At 34.9% G+C, this 16,038-nt stretch overlaps 2 protein-coding genes across 2 annotated transcripts; both read right to left on the reverse strand.

The window, feature by feature from the left end:
* Window positions 1-1,892: 1,892 nt before the first annotated feature.
* Window positions 1,893-5,491, reverse strand: LOC136814771 (mitoguardin 2-like). Its single transcript, XM_067071195.1, has 4 exons — window positions 5,362-5,491; window positions 5,188-5,241; window positions 4,775-4,891; window positions 1,893-3,456 (listed from the first exon to the last, which is right to left on the reverse strand). Exons 1-4 carry the CDS (start codon window positions 5,485-5,487, stop codon window positions 3,322-3,324), a joined length of 432 nt encoding a protein of 143 aa, XP_066927296.1. The 5' UTR covers window positions 5,488-5,491; the 3' UTR covers window positions 1,893-3,321.
* Window positions 5,492-5,710: 219 nt separating this feature from the next.
* On the reverse strand, window positions 5,711-10,565 carry LOC136814961 (mitoguardin 2-like). The gene is made up of 9 exons (XM_067071388.1): window positions 10,256-10,565; window positions 9,803-9,910; window positions 9,320-9,352; window positions 8,557-8,927; window positions 8,069-8,139; window positions 7,550-7,618; window positions 7,108-7,180; window positions 6,308-6,394; window positions 5,711-5,851 (listed from the first exon to the last, which is right to left on the reverse strand). Exons 1-9 carry the CDS (start codon window positions 10,512-10,514, stop codon window positions 5,711-5,713), a joined length of 1,212 nt encoding a protein of 403 aa, XP_066927489.1. The 5' UTR covers window positions 10,515-10,565.
* Window positions 10,566-16,038: the final 5,473 nt, after the last annotated feature.

The following is a 16,038-nucleotide window of genomic DNA, read 5'->3' on the forward strand; positions in this document are numbered from 1 at the left end:
AGCAATATTGATTCGAATCAATTTTTGCTCAATTGTCCCTGGGACAAAAGTGAGAGAAGCACGAATATTATTAAAAGAAAAATGGGGTGGAGACATGAGTAAGCGTTTCAGGTTGGTGGGATGAAGCATGTTGCATTGCACCAACGCAAAAAAAACTTCTCGTGTCCCCAGGTCTTTACACTGTCATAAATCGCGGTCGAAAGGTCGAAAAAAATCATATTTCACCACTGCCTGGTCAGATATAATAAAAAATACCAAAAACGTAAGAAGAATCCGTAACCTTGAATGGATCCGAATGGCAGTATTAGGCAAATTATAGTTAACATAGGAAATCAAGCATGAAACATCTTAGTTTTTCCTAAATTTAAGAGCAGTATAAGAACAATTATAGACTTTAAATGTACCAAGTAATAAGAACAGCCGATCCTGAAAAGAAAAATTACTGGTTCTTATAAAATAAGTATATGAGAGAATGAAACAGTTGAAGACAAGAGCTCCTACTTATTTCCTTCTCACAAAAAAAGTAAATTTCAAACGTGCAACACAACCAATTCTCTACCTGAACAAATTACACGAAAACTATCAGGAAAAAAACATGGTTTCCTGAATGCGTTCTATGAATGTTATCAAATTAAGTAACAATAATTGGATCAATTTACGAATTCCACTACTTGTACATGCAAAGAATCATGTTCGAGTTGAACCTTATTGGACCAAAATTTCACGCTTTCATGCAAGACCGAGACCAAATATGAAATCTTTTTATAAAATTGTTTTTCATAAGAAAAAGTAAACATTATTTCAAAAACCTTACTGTACTCTTAGGTTCCAAATAAAAGGAGGGTGATAAACAAGGGGACCTAATTGCCGGGGGAGGGGGGGTTCGGAAATTTTACTTCTGAAAACCCCGAAACAAGGTATAAATATAGGCTAAAATCAGGTTGTTTAGAGCAAAATAAGGGATCTTTTCTTTGAGAGCTGAAAATATTCTTGAAAATTAACAAACAGGGATCCTAATAAGGTCCGGGGGGAGGGGAGGGAATTGGAAATCTTTGAAATTAACGAGCGGGGGGGGGGGCGTTTATTTGGAACCTAAGAGTATTTGTTTAGTCAATTAGTGACAATTAGTAGCACAACCGATCGGTATTTCTCCAGGAACTGACAACCAATTTAGAAGAATTCTGTTTATGAGAAAGCTAAATCTTGTCGTCAAATTATAGTGATTGAAATAGGACATGGCTGAATAAGAATTCATAAGAATATATACTCATCCCCATATACCCATTGGAATACCAGCCATGTGATCAAAGAGAGAAGATTTCCATTATAGCCAAATGTTCAAATGAATCTTATTGCTTGTGTTTCTAGTTAGTAATTGTTGTGAATTTTTTAATACTTGCCTAAAAAAGAAACATAAAATATAATACTGTTAGCCAGCCTAGTTTCAAGATACATTTTAACAAAAAGAAGATTTGAAATGAAAAGAATCAACAGTTTACAATTGCTTGCTGAAAATTAAAACTTGTGCTAGTTATTATCGTACACTCTTTTTTTATAAGAACATCCAAAATTTTCGAAGCGGCACTTTGAGCCTCAAATTGTTCTTATCCTGTTCTTATTTATAGGATGTAATTGAGGTATTTTAGGTGTTATGCCCAATTTTCACTACTTTGACGCTTAAATTGCTTGAAATTGAGTAAATTCAGACTCAGTATTGTTCTTAAATTGTTCTTATTTTTTTGGCGATTTTAAGCCTCATTTTTCTTATTGAATTGTCCCTATATAAAAAAAAGTGTCATTGCATTTGAAATGAAAACCAAAAAAAGTTACGAATGACTTTATCCCCAAGATTCAACATTTCCCTATTGTATCTTTTAAAAGCAGAAAGAAAATTAGCAGACAATACTCTATCTTTCAGTTTTCATAAAACAAAAAAAATATTTATACATTATTCATACTGTTAGCAACTTAGTTGCATTTGCAAGCTATCTATTGCAATATACTACTAGAAAAAAAACTAAGGTGAAAGTGAAATAAAATTGAAGAGTTAAGGTCAAATGAGATCGATTACAGCAATGGTCAGATACGTGGCTTTTAAAATTCCATCCCGAAAAATGTCATGTACTAACGTTGGGTAAACCAAATATAATTAAACATGTACATCAATACACACTCGGAGAAAATTTACTAAAACATGTACAGTTCGAAAAGGATCTCGAAGTTATCTTTGACCAAAATCTCTTGAGTGAATATAGTTGGGCAGAAATTCTTATTTCTTTACATATATCATCCTTTTAAGTAAGGGAAATGTCCAAAGAGAAATTGTTGAAATATGTAGCTTCTATATATCCTCGTCTTAAAACCGTGAAGAATTTACAAGATATTTGAATCCAGGTTTTCTAAATCTCTTTATATCATATGAGCGAACTATTATCTTGCCCAGGAATTTTAAGATTCGAACGTGATTTGTATGAAAGAAAATTTTTAAAATAATAATATTAACAATCATCAATCAAATTTTATTATTATTAAAATAAACTATAATCGAACTAGTCGCAAAAGAGCGTATTGAGTAATTATTGAGTGATACCTTAGTCTGCACACAGACCAATATCTACGGCTTAAAATCTCATTGCCGTAGAGGGTCTGTTGCCATTGCCTTTTCTGATTGGAGATTTTTTAAACCGACAATGCGCATAGAGTGTACTATAAGACGATAAACGTGAGATACAAATACTCTGGTACAGAGTAAGTGATACCTAGCGCTCGTGCTGTTTAGCAGTACTGTTTTAGCCAAGCTTTTATGTGGGAAAGCTGCTTCTTTAAAACACCCCCTTCTCACAGACCCACTGGGACCCCTTCCCACTGGAAGAATTGGCCAGAATATTGTCCCCGGTGAAAAACTATCTTCCAATTTTTGTCCCCACTGAAAATAATCAAATAAACCAATCTTCGCTGAAATAAATTATGTTATTTTTCCCATCCCTACTGAATTTTCTGACTTGAACACAAAATAATTGAAATCCCCAGCCATAAAAACTATGGAAATATCAATCCCCATCGAGTTTCAGTTCGTTATTTTTATCCCCACTGGTTGAAAAATCCTACCGGGTCTGTGAGAAGGGAGTATTTTGAAATAGAACCAAACATGGGCTACTCACAAAGATATACTCTCTAATTAATCTTGTTGCATAAGAAAGAGAAAAATAATAATAAAATAAATAAACTATTTTTAATTTTTTTGAGTTATTCTAAAAAATTCTCTACAATATTAACACATTTGAATAAAACATCTAAAGAACGGCCAAGAACTAAAACACATCAAGATAATGCCGTCAAAAGTTGGTCCTTACGCTCATTCGCAACACGGAATATATCTTCTGCTAAGGTTTGCATTGATTTGTAACTGACAGTTTGAGATGAGAATATATCTTTCATAAATCCAAGCATGGAATCCTAAAACGGTGATAAAATTTCACTAGTTAGAAACTAAAACATTGATTCTCTGTCACCTGGGAAATCGTGAAAATAATCTTCAGTTCGGATTTGTCTCTAATTCGAAGTGTATTCTTTCCCCTTGAGCTGTGTCAATACACGTTTTTGATAAGAACAAAGTGTATAAGAACAAGTTAAGAACATTTTTATGGCTAGTCGTTGTGGACTTAAAAACACCATATTTCTTAGAAAAATGGTCAAAAATACTCACAAAATGGTCAAAATAAGAACATGCTGAGAACATTTTTAGGCTTAAAAATCAAAAAGTTAAGAACATCCGAAAATTTTTGAATGTTCTTGTAAAAAAACGTGCAATGCGAATCGAAGCCATTAAAAGACGAAGTCTTAAGTAAGAAAACAGAGCCATTTTTCATCACAAAAATCAAAGTTGTTTTTCACTCATGAAAATGAAAAGTATACGAAGTTTCATGGTGCTCACACTTATCATATGTAAACAAGATATCATAAAAATTCAAAGCTCGTTTGTAAATGTTGCCATACCAACGAAATTCATTCTTAATTTATTCAATGCTAAACTTCAACGACTTCTAATGCCTTGAGTTGAATAGGAAAGAACTATGCCAAATCACTCTAAAATATGCATTCTTTTTAGCACCTTGATTGGAAATTTCAATATGCCGATTGTTGATGAAGTGCTAGAATTTCAATGGGCTTCAATAGCCCACGCGATGCGATTGCCCATTAAGGGCAAGGAAAATCAAAGTAGATATTTTCAAATCAATGACCCCAATGACCTAATCGGAACAAGGGCCATCGCGTGAAACCGAAAACGCCATTTATTATTATTTTGTTCGTTTTTCTATTTTCTTTAACTGTAAAATTATTTGAGGTGCTAAGCCCTCTAAAGGGGATACTGAAACCGATTCAACTCCCTAAAAAACGCAAGGATGGCCAAACAAATAATGATGAATCTAGTAATGGGTAAAGGATGGAAGTGCAGGCTAATTAAGAGCTGCGAGTACTAGGTTTTCCAGATGACGGGTGAGTGTCACCCGATTTTAGAAATTGGAAATTTCTTGGCCGAAAATCGAGGAAAAAAAGCCCGAAATTTGAGAATTTTGGAACCCTCGCCGGGACTTTTTTCCCGAGATTTAGGCATCTTAAAAAACCAAAATAGAAATTAAATCGGGATTTTTCCATTATATTATATAGCGTTTAGATTAAATGATTTTGACGACCGTTAGCGGGACTTTAAAAGTTTGTGGGACAAACTAGCTTGGAATGAAAGTGGATGATGAAAATTGAAAAGTGAACAAACCTTGAATGAAAAACAGACATCGTTCAATTCTTTAACTGGTCCTAGGAAACCCCATGCCAGCAGAGGTGTCAAGTGCATTGAAACATCATAAAATCGCGAGTAAAAACCATCAGGATTCTGAAAACGAAAGTCCAAAGTATGAATCATAAATATGTGTAGTGTGGTATACGGAGGGAGTTGAGAATACCATTTGATACAAATAAAGGCCTCCAGTTTGACGAAACATGAAATCAACTATACTAAAGTGATAACGGCGTAACTTGGCTAGTGGAATTTGATTCATAAAAAACTAAACTTAAAAAACTAAAAAAAAAACTGAAATTAGCCGATTTCCATAAGGCAGTTAACAGTCAAAATGAATAAATAAATATTCCCATGTGATCAGATGTGATTGCAAAATAAATTGTACTCACCTGTAACATTCTCTTTTTACTTTGGATGACTGTCCATATTGCTGTCGACAAGGCCTGAAAATGAAAGAAAAGACAATTTTACAAATTTTTCGAATGGTTTCTTTTTTTGGACTCATGAACGGAAAAAAGACATTCATAATTACATGGTCTAGAAATTAGAATTGAACAGCTTACAGTTTTCTTGATACTTTGGGAGAGCCAGCGATTTTGGATGGCAGCTGTAACACTTGACGGAGGGTTTTGTAAGTCTTCTAAAGAATCCATTATCATAAAATCGAGAATGACGTCATAAAAGTTCATACTGCATACCTGCAAAGAAAATATTAAGATTCTTCAAGTTCAATTTAACGTGGTTGAAAAATTTGGTAATCAAATACATTCATAGAAATTTTTTTATCAAATCTGGCTAGGTTTAACGAGACCTCCAACATGATATTCTAGTTTCAAAGGATTCTCAGATGTAGACTTGGTTCACGTCAAAAATGGCTGTTCTTATCACAATGTCATGTTTCATCAATAGATTTTATTCATAGGAAATTCGAAGAACATAAGATAAATTACCAACCCCTCTTTGTCCAAGTTCTTCATCAATGAAAGCCCAATTTTGAGAATCTTCACAATATCGCACCATTTCATCATAGTCAATACCAAACTGCATGTGGTCCTAGACAATAAAATGGTACAAACGTTCAAAGTCGTGAAAATTAATATTAATAACCCTGCAGATTATAACTTTCGATATCGAAAAAGCTTGATCTAAATATTAGTGTTGGATTTCAAAGCTCTGACAGTAAGAATATGTTTATACATGTAGGTGATTTTTTTGAGACATTTTTTTTTATAAACCAGTGTCCAAAATAATCGGAAACATCCAAATTTCGATTTCCAAAAGGAGGTACTATCCAAAACTGTATAACAAGTGCTTTGACTAAAAATTTCCAGCGATCTTACAAAATGGCCTTTACTACCTCACTCAACCATTGGTTTCACACGGTGATTGAGTCGAAAGACAATCCCTATAATTCAATCTCCTCCAAGTAGATTTTTCATCCGTAATTACGACAAATTCCGTGACATAAGTGACATATTAACACAGCTGAACTGAACATATAATACTTACATAATTAGCTTTCTTTAGTAGTGTGGTGAGCATCTCTTTTCCAGATTTGACGAACCATTCTTTGCATTCTGAATTCTTTAACATGTGCTGTGAAATTTGAAATTATATGTAAGGGGCTTTTCAAGAAAAAAATTTGAATATCTAAACTAATATAGGGTTGGAGGATATAACAATTTTCATTGACAAAGTGACTTTTGCCCCCCCCCCCCCTGGATAACGGGTTTTACCCCCCGGACAACCCAAATTACCCCCAGGACAGAGCAAATTTTCCCCCCGGACAAGGCAAATTTTGATGATTTTTCGTCACCCCCGGACAATATATCCACCCCCCCCCCCCCCCGTATAGGAGCATTTTCTGGAAGAGCCCAAGTAAGTAAGTCTGCGACCGTAGTCGGAGGCGACCCAAAGGCTTCTCTTTAGATAGCTATCTTCCCGAATGGGCAAAGGTGGTCTAACAGATTACAACGTCCCCCAAAACAACATCACATCTGCTGCTGCTATCTTCCCGAAGGGCGCCACTCGCTCTCCCTGGATTGCTCCACTTACCCTTGATCCTTATCTTAATTGCTGAGCATCAAGCAGAGAGGCATCAAGTACCATTTTGGGAATCTTTGGTATGACCCGGCTGGGGGTTGAACCCACAACCTTGCGAACCGTAGGTATAAGAGACGATTATAGGTAAATATTCCAACAGTGTCTTTTGATAACATAAATTTATCAAGATTTTCAAAAGATTTTTTTTTTTATGAATTCTTTTAATAAGTTTTTGAATTTTTTTTTCAGATTTCTTTATTTTTTACCTTGAATGCTCTTCGTAGACAAAAGACTTTGACACTGAAATCAACATCGTTCTCACAGTGTACTAGCTCTGTCCTGAAAAATAAAAAATATTAAATGAACATAAACTGAGAGATTGTGAAATTATGATCAATACATATCCTTTAGGAGGAAAAGAACTTTGAATAGCGTGCCGTGGCGAATCTTAAAAAAGTAACAAATCGACACAAATTTATTCGTTTGCACGACTTGCAATCCCATCTTCCTTTTCGTTAATTGCTCGTGCACGTTAATAACTTTCACAGTTTTTCAATCATTTCGAAATGAATTATGGGATTGAAACTCGTACAAATTTGAGTTAAAAAAATTACCATGTATGCGAAGCTTACCAGTGCTTACTGTAAACGTTTCTCCGTAAACTTGAGAAAGCTCTATAAAAAAATTAACAAATTTTAAGATACATACCTTACGCTTCTGATTGGTACACCATAATTCGTTAAATATTCAATACCATACATGAGGAAATCTTCTTGACTGAAATAAAGACGTGGGACGGAATAACTTAAGTCTGTTCCAAAAGAATTAGCACACATTTTGATACAGACTTTTCGTTTCAGGTTAAATCCCTTCAAAGGAAGCTAAAAATGGCTAAGAATGGGAAAAATGGACCCACTTTGGAGGGCTGTCAAATTTGATCCAAGATATAAAAATTCTGAAAACATTTTGAAATCAGCGAACTTAATCAATAAAGGTACAAATTCAAAATTTTTGGTCAAGTAGAAAACCCTTCATTTTTTCATCTTCATTTTTCATCCGCTTAAGATAATCTTTCCAACGTAATATTATTTTAATTCTTTTCTAGTTGAAGAGAAATGTATCAAAATTATATATAAACCTTATGTATGTAACAGTACACAACAGGGTTTATGTTAGCATTGTGTATTACAGATAGATTCCCTCAAAATTGTAAGTGTTAAAGTTTACTTGTATTTGGAGATGAGATCTTTAAGTTTCTTTTGGAAAGTGACGTAATCTTGAACTTCTTCCTCTGTAACCTGAAAAACAAAAGAACATCTTAAATAGGAATGTTTAGGTGAAAGGTAACATTAAAAGAGGATTCGATTATCGTGTTGTATATTCACAGAGGATTAGGTCTTGGTAGAGCACTCTTGAAACATCACTCAGCTTTCAACGTAATAAGGAAAAACACGAATAACATTTAAAAAGAGGATTATCTAAAATGCGAAACGTTAGAAACGTTAAGATCCAAAGAAAAATATTCATTTTGTTTTTTTTTCAGCTGACTTTTTCCACTTAAACCATTTAGTTCTGTGAAGCAATTCATATAAATCTGAAATTATATCATTTCCTTCACAGGGTCTTGGTAGAGCACTCATTTTGAACTCATCTTGAAGCATCACATAGCCTTCAACGTAATAAGGAAAATAGAATAAGTTTCATAATCGACAAACCTCAAGGTCTACCGATTCAGCAGCCGATGCAAACGAATCATTATCGCTATCGTAATCGGAATCGACTTCGCCGAATCGATTATTATACACTGTATCCAAGACATCGTTATAATTAGTCCCTTCTAAAGCCTGAGCATCGCAAATCTGAAGGAGTTCATCATCTAATGTCTGTGTTTGTATCTGTTTATCTAAGTATTCAGTTGTTTGGGTTTGGATTAAACTTAAGTCTTGTGAATAGTTCAGTAGTTTTCGGAGACGTTCGATTCCTTCCTCGATTACTTCATTGCTTCGATGATTTGTTCGATTGTATTCGTTTTTGAAATTGAGTAACGATTCAACTTCGATTAAAGATTTGTCGAATTCTATAATGGCTGTAATGTGAAGCAAGAAAGAAAATTTACACATTCATGTCGAAAATAATTTCAAAGAAAAATTAATTTTCCAAGGGAGATTCCCAAAATCAAACGCACATTCAAAATTTGAGTTATCGAAAATCATAGCAAAAAAACAATTTATTTTCTCCTGAAAATTCCAAAAATCGAACGCACACTTAACATTTGAGTTTCTGGTATTATAGTGTAGGGTTGTACAGACTTAAGATTTGTTTATGGAAAATCATGCACAGTATCTTTCATCAAGATGTGACAAAATTAATACGTTTAAAAATACTGAGATTTTATTTGATCAACGAGTTGATATGAAAAAATTTTTTAATTGTTATTCTAAAGCTGCTTAGCTAAAAAAACTTTATGAAGTGATTTACCTTTATTTAAGTTTACATCTCTACCTTCGCTTCCTGTAAGAAAAAAAAAGTAAGACGGGGTCACACGTGAACACACATCTCAAAAGCATGTCAATAAACAGCTTAAAGGTAAGAGGCTTAGTACAGACAAAAAAGTATAAATAATCTGAAGAGTACACGTTTTTTCTAAAAGAACAACTATATATAACAAAACAAGGCTGAAATTTGGCCAAATGAACAAATTGAGAACAATCGTAAGCCTCCGATTTCAGAAACTACCCAGAAAGTACTGATTTAAACAGATTTTTAAAACCCGTTTTAATCTATTTCAACTAAGCGTATTGTAACATTGTAAGAACATTCAAGCCTGAAAATTTCAAAAAATTAACAACAGTCCAGCCAGAGCCAAAATTTACTGGTTCTTATAAAAGAAGAAGAATGTATTACAATATAGTTTGAATATTTCTAGGTTATAAATCACAAGATGATGAGGTTTATAAATACCTGGAATGACAGCTAATCTAGTGCTTTTGTTACTCTTCATACTTCTTCTTGATGACACGGAGCCCCTCCTGCTTCGTTGCTTGTGATATTTTGTAGGCTTCAAAGACCCTATTATACAGAGAAAAAGAAAATTTGGACACCCTGAAAAATTAGTTTGACAACTTAAAAATGGTACTAAATGGTATTGCTTGGCTTACAATCTAGGCTAAGTTCTGATGGTTTGAGTACGATAATAATTCTTGAAAAGTTTCAGTTATCATGGTCTGAGTGTCAAAGAAGGATTTCTTCTTGTTAATTCATAGTATAGTGACGAGAAAATAAAATAAAAGATAAACTTTCATTGGAAACCAATATTTAGTTACACATGGAGGAAGAAAATGTGCAAAATAGGCTGAAATTATAGAAAGAACAACAACAAACTTTCTTATCCACGGACAAAAAAAATCCACTCACCACCAGAATCTATCTCTTCCTTGATAACAATATGTCCTTTCCCACCTATAACAGTACCACGTTTTTTAGGTGGTGGCTCAAGCTCTCCTTCCACTTGCCTATCAACTTCATACCAACTGGGAAAGAACCGACCATTCTGTAGATAGTTCTTGGTCATGTAATATATAGCTCCAACACCGAGCAGTGAAGATAAAACTAAAAGTTTCGATTTTGTTGTTTCAAGTAGATATGAAAAACTACCACCACCAGTTCCATCCATTATTTTCCTTTGTTCTGTGTATGTGTGTGAATGTTTCTTTTATAGAATTTAAAATCTATGATTTATTAGTGACGGTATATCAATGGAAAGTCGCTTTGGTTTGTAATTTAGGTCATTATCAAGTCTTTTAAGTGAACATAATAATACTAGTTACAAAAATTAAAAACAAACTGTATGCAATGTGATTTAAAACAAATATCACGAGCCAAGAAAAAATAATGAAACAGCCCCATTGTTTCTTTTGTTTCTTTGTTTCTTTTGTCTTTGAAACATACATTCAAAATCAGCACCCTCAAATTTGACTAAAATGAATACTGATCCTGATTTTGGGGAAAATGTTTGCTTAAAAATTTTCTGATTTTGAAAAAATTCTCTGATTTCCGATTACAGAAACAGTATTTTCATCTCATGCAAGATTTAATTCTCAAGTTTGCAGGTCTGTATAATCATGATTTTCTGTTTGAACAATTATTAAAAATCTGCAACATTAAAAACAATAACACACTTATACATATATCAGAATCTGCACCAGAATAACCGCTATAAAATAGATCTAAAAAAAAGGTCTAAATATGCCCTAGCAAGTAAGTTTTAGAGTTCAGTGCTAGGATGATTTGCCTGTGTCTGTCACGTGTATTTCACTTGATATGTAGAAAAGTTAAAGATTCTACAATGCTACGAAAGAAAAATCAAAAGTTTTAGCAGTTCTTCAGTTATTTCAAACAGTCTTGGAAATCCTCTTAATTGTGTAAGACTCTAGAGGCCTTTAATCATGTAATTACACCAGATTACACGGCTAAAATTAAGGCCTATGTGGAATTGCATGCTTGAGATTGCTTGAGACCTAACAAAACCGTTTAGATTTTTCAAAATATGCTGAATATGTACATGGTAAAAGGGACTAAAGTTGAATTGTTTTCTGCGATAAATTTTGAGTAAGATAGTTTAATATTCAAATAAGTGATCAAAAGCAAATGAGGTTTTTCAAAATGATGGACTACCCATTAATGGCTATCTTTCCAAAAGTTTGCTCAACATTCAAATCATTTTGGTTGGTAAAATTGGACGTTATGATGTAATTGAGCCAAATCAACCAATCCGTGATCAGAAAAACGATTTGAATGTTAATTCAAAGAAAAAATAACCAAAGTTTTATCTTAAAATTGAGCAAAAGCTTTTCGATTAAAAATCATCTGAAAAGATTTTGTTCAATTTTAAAATAAAACTTTGTTATAATGGATATAACCAACTAACTAAAAACTCAGCGTGTTGTAATTGTTGTAATTAAGTCCTTAAAAATTCACTTGCTTTCACCTTTGCGCACAAATTTGAAACTTTAAAAGTACAGTTTTGAATTAGCTTTGATCAAAAAAGTTCTTTCATTGGCCAGTGCGCTGCCTTTTCTTTCAAAATGTTGTGCATTCATTGCGCCATTCTAACTTTTGTTTTGATTAACAGTATCAATGTGGGTATGAAAAAAGACTGAATGTGGGTTCAAATAGACAAACACTCAACAATGAATGGTGGGAAGACGAGATCTACGTGACATGACATGATTGGAGAACAATTTCGATTTTGATTTAAAAGTTTCGTTCCAAGTTTTCCAACTGTTTTCAAAAAACTGAAACCCACTTTTTTGCTCAAGCTTCCTCAAGCAGGGTGGGAAATAAATCATGCAATTGTATGTGGGTGTACTTGGGCGGACTATGATAAGCACGCATTTACAAGTTTACGTCTGCAGGAGTTAAGCATGCAGTTAGGAGGATTTCTCAGACTGTTATACAATGGCAAATTAACCTCTTTTAGAGCATAGGGCAATCAAACGCAAAGTCAAACGACAATAGTTGTTTGGGAGAACGTGATGGTCTATTAAATAACAAATTACTCCAGCCAGTACAAATCATCGCGTACATAGGTAACAGTTATGTTGTAAAAGACAAATCAATTATAATGACATTACAGTATCATTTAAAACATTTCTGCTGGAGTACCATGAAGTTGGACAACAAAAAATCATGCGAGATAGCGGGAATTAAGATGTTTCTCAATGACTGCTGGACGTGTTATCTCAAATCAAATAATGATATTAAACATAGTTATGCATGACAAATTTTGTAAATCAAGTTCCGTCAACAGCTCTAACTTGGGACGATTGGTCAAAACATGGCATTGTTGATATCTGGCCTGTATTTTCACTTACTGCCTACCCAGTAAGAGTAGCGTATCACATTATTTGCTATCTATGATTCAAGGTTATGTTAATTAAATGACTTTGGAGGTTTGGTGAAATTGTGCCCGAATTGCTGTCCCATGTTTTGTCAGCTAGTCCCAAGTTAGATCAGTTGACGGTTTGTTTTGATATAACTTTGTATTTTAATGACTAGCCATGTCATTTTAATGACCAGCCAGGTCATTCATTCAAGGGCTATGCATGTTAGCCTCCAATGATGCAAGTCAGCAAGTTGGGTTATGTCACGGTAATTAATTTATGTCTAATGTTATGGTTTTTTGAAGTGCTTGTTCTAAGACGACCCTCGACATGGCCCGAGAATTATCGGGCCTCTTCGGGCCATGTTCGGGCCGGGAGTCCTTATCAATTCTTTTGGCCCGAACATGACCCGAGTCATTCGGGCCATGTTCGGGCCATGTTGAATGTTAAATTGATTCAGCATGTCCAGTCAAACAAAATAGTACAAAATAAGATTTGTCTGTTTTGTTTATATCGCTCAAAAAAACTTTACGAGCTTCCCATGGACACGCTTCAGGACCAGTTTACTAGCAAATATTTCCACCCTAAGTATATTTATAACTATGTTTTCATACCAAATAAGACATTTAATATTTATATGAATTTACAACATTCATATATTTAATATAATTAAGAGAAACCAAGTTTTTCTCATAGAAAATGTTAAAAAAATTCAGTCCTGAAATTACACGCCTGTTTAAATCATGTTTTCAAAAATTGGCCCGAGTGTGGCCTGTGCGTGGCCCGCGTGTGGCCCGAACACGGCCCGAATTCTCGGGCCATACTCGGGCTTTACGTGAATTCCAATAAAAGTTTTGGCCCGAGAATTCTCGGGCCATGTCGAGGGTCGTGTTCTAAGAGATGGGCGAATTTGATTATTTCTAGTTTTCAAAAGAAGCAAATTTAATCTTTCTTCTACTAGATTACACTTTCATATATAATGCCAATTATATTATGCATGTAAGTTTTGTATTAATACCGTAAACGGCCATAACTTGCAACGAAAAACAGCGTTTTTTGACTATACCTAGAAATGAAACTTTCTGAGGGAATTTCAACACGGCAATTCGGCCACCAAAATTTTTGCATACAATTCAATATGGCAGATGGAAAGGCGAAAAGGTCTATACAATCGAAGGTATTCAACATGATCGAAGGTAATCAAAAAGTAATCGAAATGATTGAACAAATGGAAAATTGTCAAAGAAAATGCCATAATCTGGAGTCGAGTAGTAAGTATTCGATCACCGATAAAAATCGATAGGTAGTCACTGACCACCTTCAATTATTATCGATCATTATTGATTACTTCAATCACAATTGAACGTTCGATTAGTCTGGATAAATGATATCTACTTTGATTCTGATGATAAACCTGTGGTGAAATGGTTGAAGTATCAAAACAAACTTGTTGTCAAAGAGATTCAACAGTAAGTGAAAATAAAGTCCAGAAATCAACAATTCTATGTTTTGATCACTCATTTCAAGTTTATAGAGCTGCTGACGGTATTTGGCCTTCTTTAGAATTTTAACATCCAAAAATTTCGGGCTTGTGCGTTGTGGATAAAAGTGTTGTTAATGATTTTTGTATCAAACTTTTGTCAGGACAGCTATTTTCAGAAAACAAACTTACCAATATAAAAAACATTTTTCAGGACAATCAAATACAAATCAACCCTCAAAATTATATATTATAGGTTTCATCCCATCTAGAACTTGAAATCATCTGTGAAAACTTCTTTTTGCAATGTTTTGCTCCCAACATGGCGGAGCGGGAGATGGAGTTCAAAGTCCAGATACGAATTTTGGCGCTACGAGGCCGTGCGTTCGCGCGCAAAGAGGCCGGCGACGCGTATTTTTTCCTTAGCGAGTTAGCGGACGTCGCTTAGGCAATATAGCGTTTTCGGCGCTTTAAATATTTTTTATATTTATGGATTTTAAATTTTCTATAGAATACTGTTAAACTTACCATCAGATTTATCCCGGTGACTGAATCCAACTAGCTTAGATTTCTAGGTGTAGGCTACGTTAAACGTAAATTTAGTACAGACAAAAAGAACTACTTTGCTGTAAACTTTTTATTGCTTGCTGTGGATTTTGGTGGAAACAACAGGAAGCTTGAGGTATCCAATTATCTTGGGACTGCCCCATCATCCGAAGTGATCCTGACCATCAAGACTTATACAGCCACATGCATCTAGTGCTACAAAAAATGCAAGAGCTACGCTGGGTTGAAGAACCACCGAAGATCGTGCAAAATGAGGGAAACAGTGACAAAAGGTTTATCCATGAACTCAGCCGACTCGTCAACGTCTAGGTAGAAAAATCATCAATAAAGCCCATTGCCCTCAATTGCGATTATGGTTATGCCAGCCCTCCTCCGGTAGAAACCATCGAGGATATCGAATAATCCAAAGACAATCACACCGACGCAATTTCCAGACACCTCACCCTATGGGAGAATGGAGACCTGCTTGAGCTAATGCATGATTAAGGTGAAACCATCCAGAAATATCTACACTCGTCGAGCACAAAAGGCCAATAAATCAAAGAGATCTCGAAACAAGTCGTCCAGAAAATGGCGAAGGGGAACGTCAATGGTGCGATAAGATTATTCAGTAGATGCGGTATCCTTCCTCTCAACCCAGAACTAATAAAGCTATTTAAGCAAAAGCATCCTCATTCCGAGACGCCGATCCAACTTTTCTTGAAGACACCCCGATAAAAGTCCACCCTATCAGATTCGAAGAAATCGACGGAGACATGATCCGACAATCAGCAATGAAGACAAAAGGAGGAGCCGGACCTTCGGGGCTTGATGGAGACAGTTGGCGACACATCCTCTGCTCGAAAAACTTCAAGACCGAATCAAACGATTGTGTTCATCGCTTGCACGAATGAGAAAGCGTCTATGTACCACAATCGAAACAGACAACTCACACGAAGCTTTCATATCAAGCCGTTGAACAAAAATTCCGGATTACCACCAATCGTCATCGGTGAAACATTGAGACGAGCCATCGTTAAAACCGTAGCGCGATTACATACTGAAACAAGATATCGCTGATTCCGTCGGTTCTTTGCAAGTTTGCACCGGTCAAGATGCAGGCTGTGAAGCTGCCATTCACGCGCTGAGAGAAATCTTTCGGCAAGACGATACCGAAGCGGTGATGCTGGTCGATGCCTCCAATGCATTCAACGCGAAACAAGCCAAAAAAACGTGGATAATCGTCAAACCACAATATCTCGAATAAGTCACTGACCAACATCCGAATC

Source organism: Clytia hemisphaerica, unplaced genomic scaffold, assembly GCF_902728285.1.
Source record: "Clytia hemisphaerica strain Z4C2 unplaced genomic scaffold, Clytia hemisphaerica genome assembly, whole genome shotgun sequence".
NCBI classification, from domain to species: domain Eukaryota; kingdom Metazoa; phylum Cnidaria; class Hydrozoa; order Leptothecata; family Clytiidae; genus Clytia; species Clytia hemisphaerica.

What these genes read in the sequence shown, in the direction of transcription:
- LOC136814771 (XM_067071195.1), bottom strand. Translation starts at nt 5,487, where the DNA reads ATGAACTTTTATGACGTCATTCTCGATTTTATGATAATGGATTCTTTA. An exon ending in CCCAAAGTATCAAGAAAACT is followed by an intron (nt 5,242 to 5,361) that starts GTAAGCTGTTCA and finishes TTTCATTTTCAG; the next exon opens with GCCTTGTCGACAGCAATATG. An exon ending in ATGTCTGTTTTTCATTCAAG is followed by an intron (nt 3,457 to 4,774) that starts GTTTGTTCACTT and finishes TCACCGTTTTAG; the next exon opens with GATTCCATGCTTGGATTTAT.
- LOC136814961 (XM_067071388.1), bottom strand. Translation starts at nt 10,514, where the DNA reads ATGGATGGAACTGGTGGTGGTAGTTTTTCATATCTACTTGAAACAACA. An exon ending in AGATGTAAACTTAAATAAAG is followed by an intron (nt 8,928 to 9,319) that starts GTAAATCACTTC and finishes TTCACATTACAG; the next exon opens with CCATTATAGAATTCGACAAA. An exon ending in GTCTACGAAGAGCATTCAAG is followed by an intron (nt 6,395 to 7,107) that starts GTAAAAAATAAA and finishes CAAATTTCACAG; the next exon opens with CACATGTTAAAGAATTCAGA.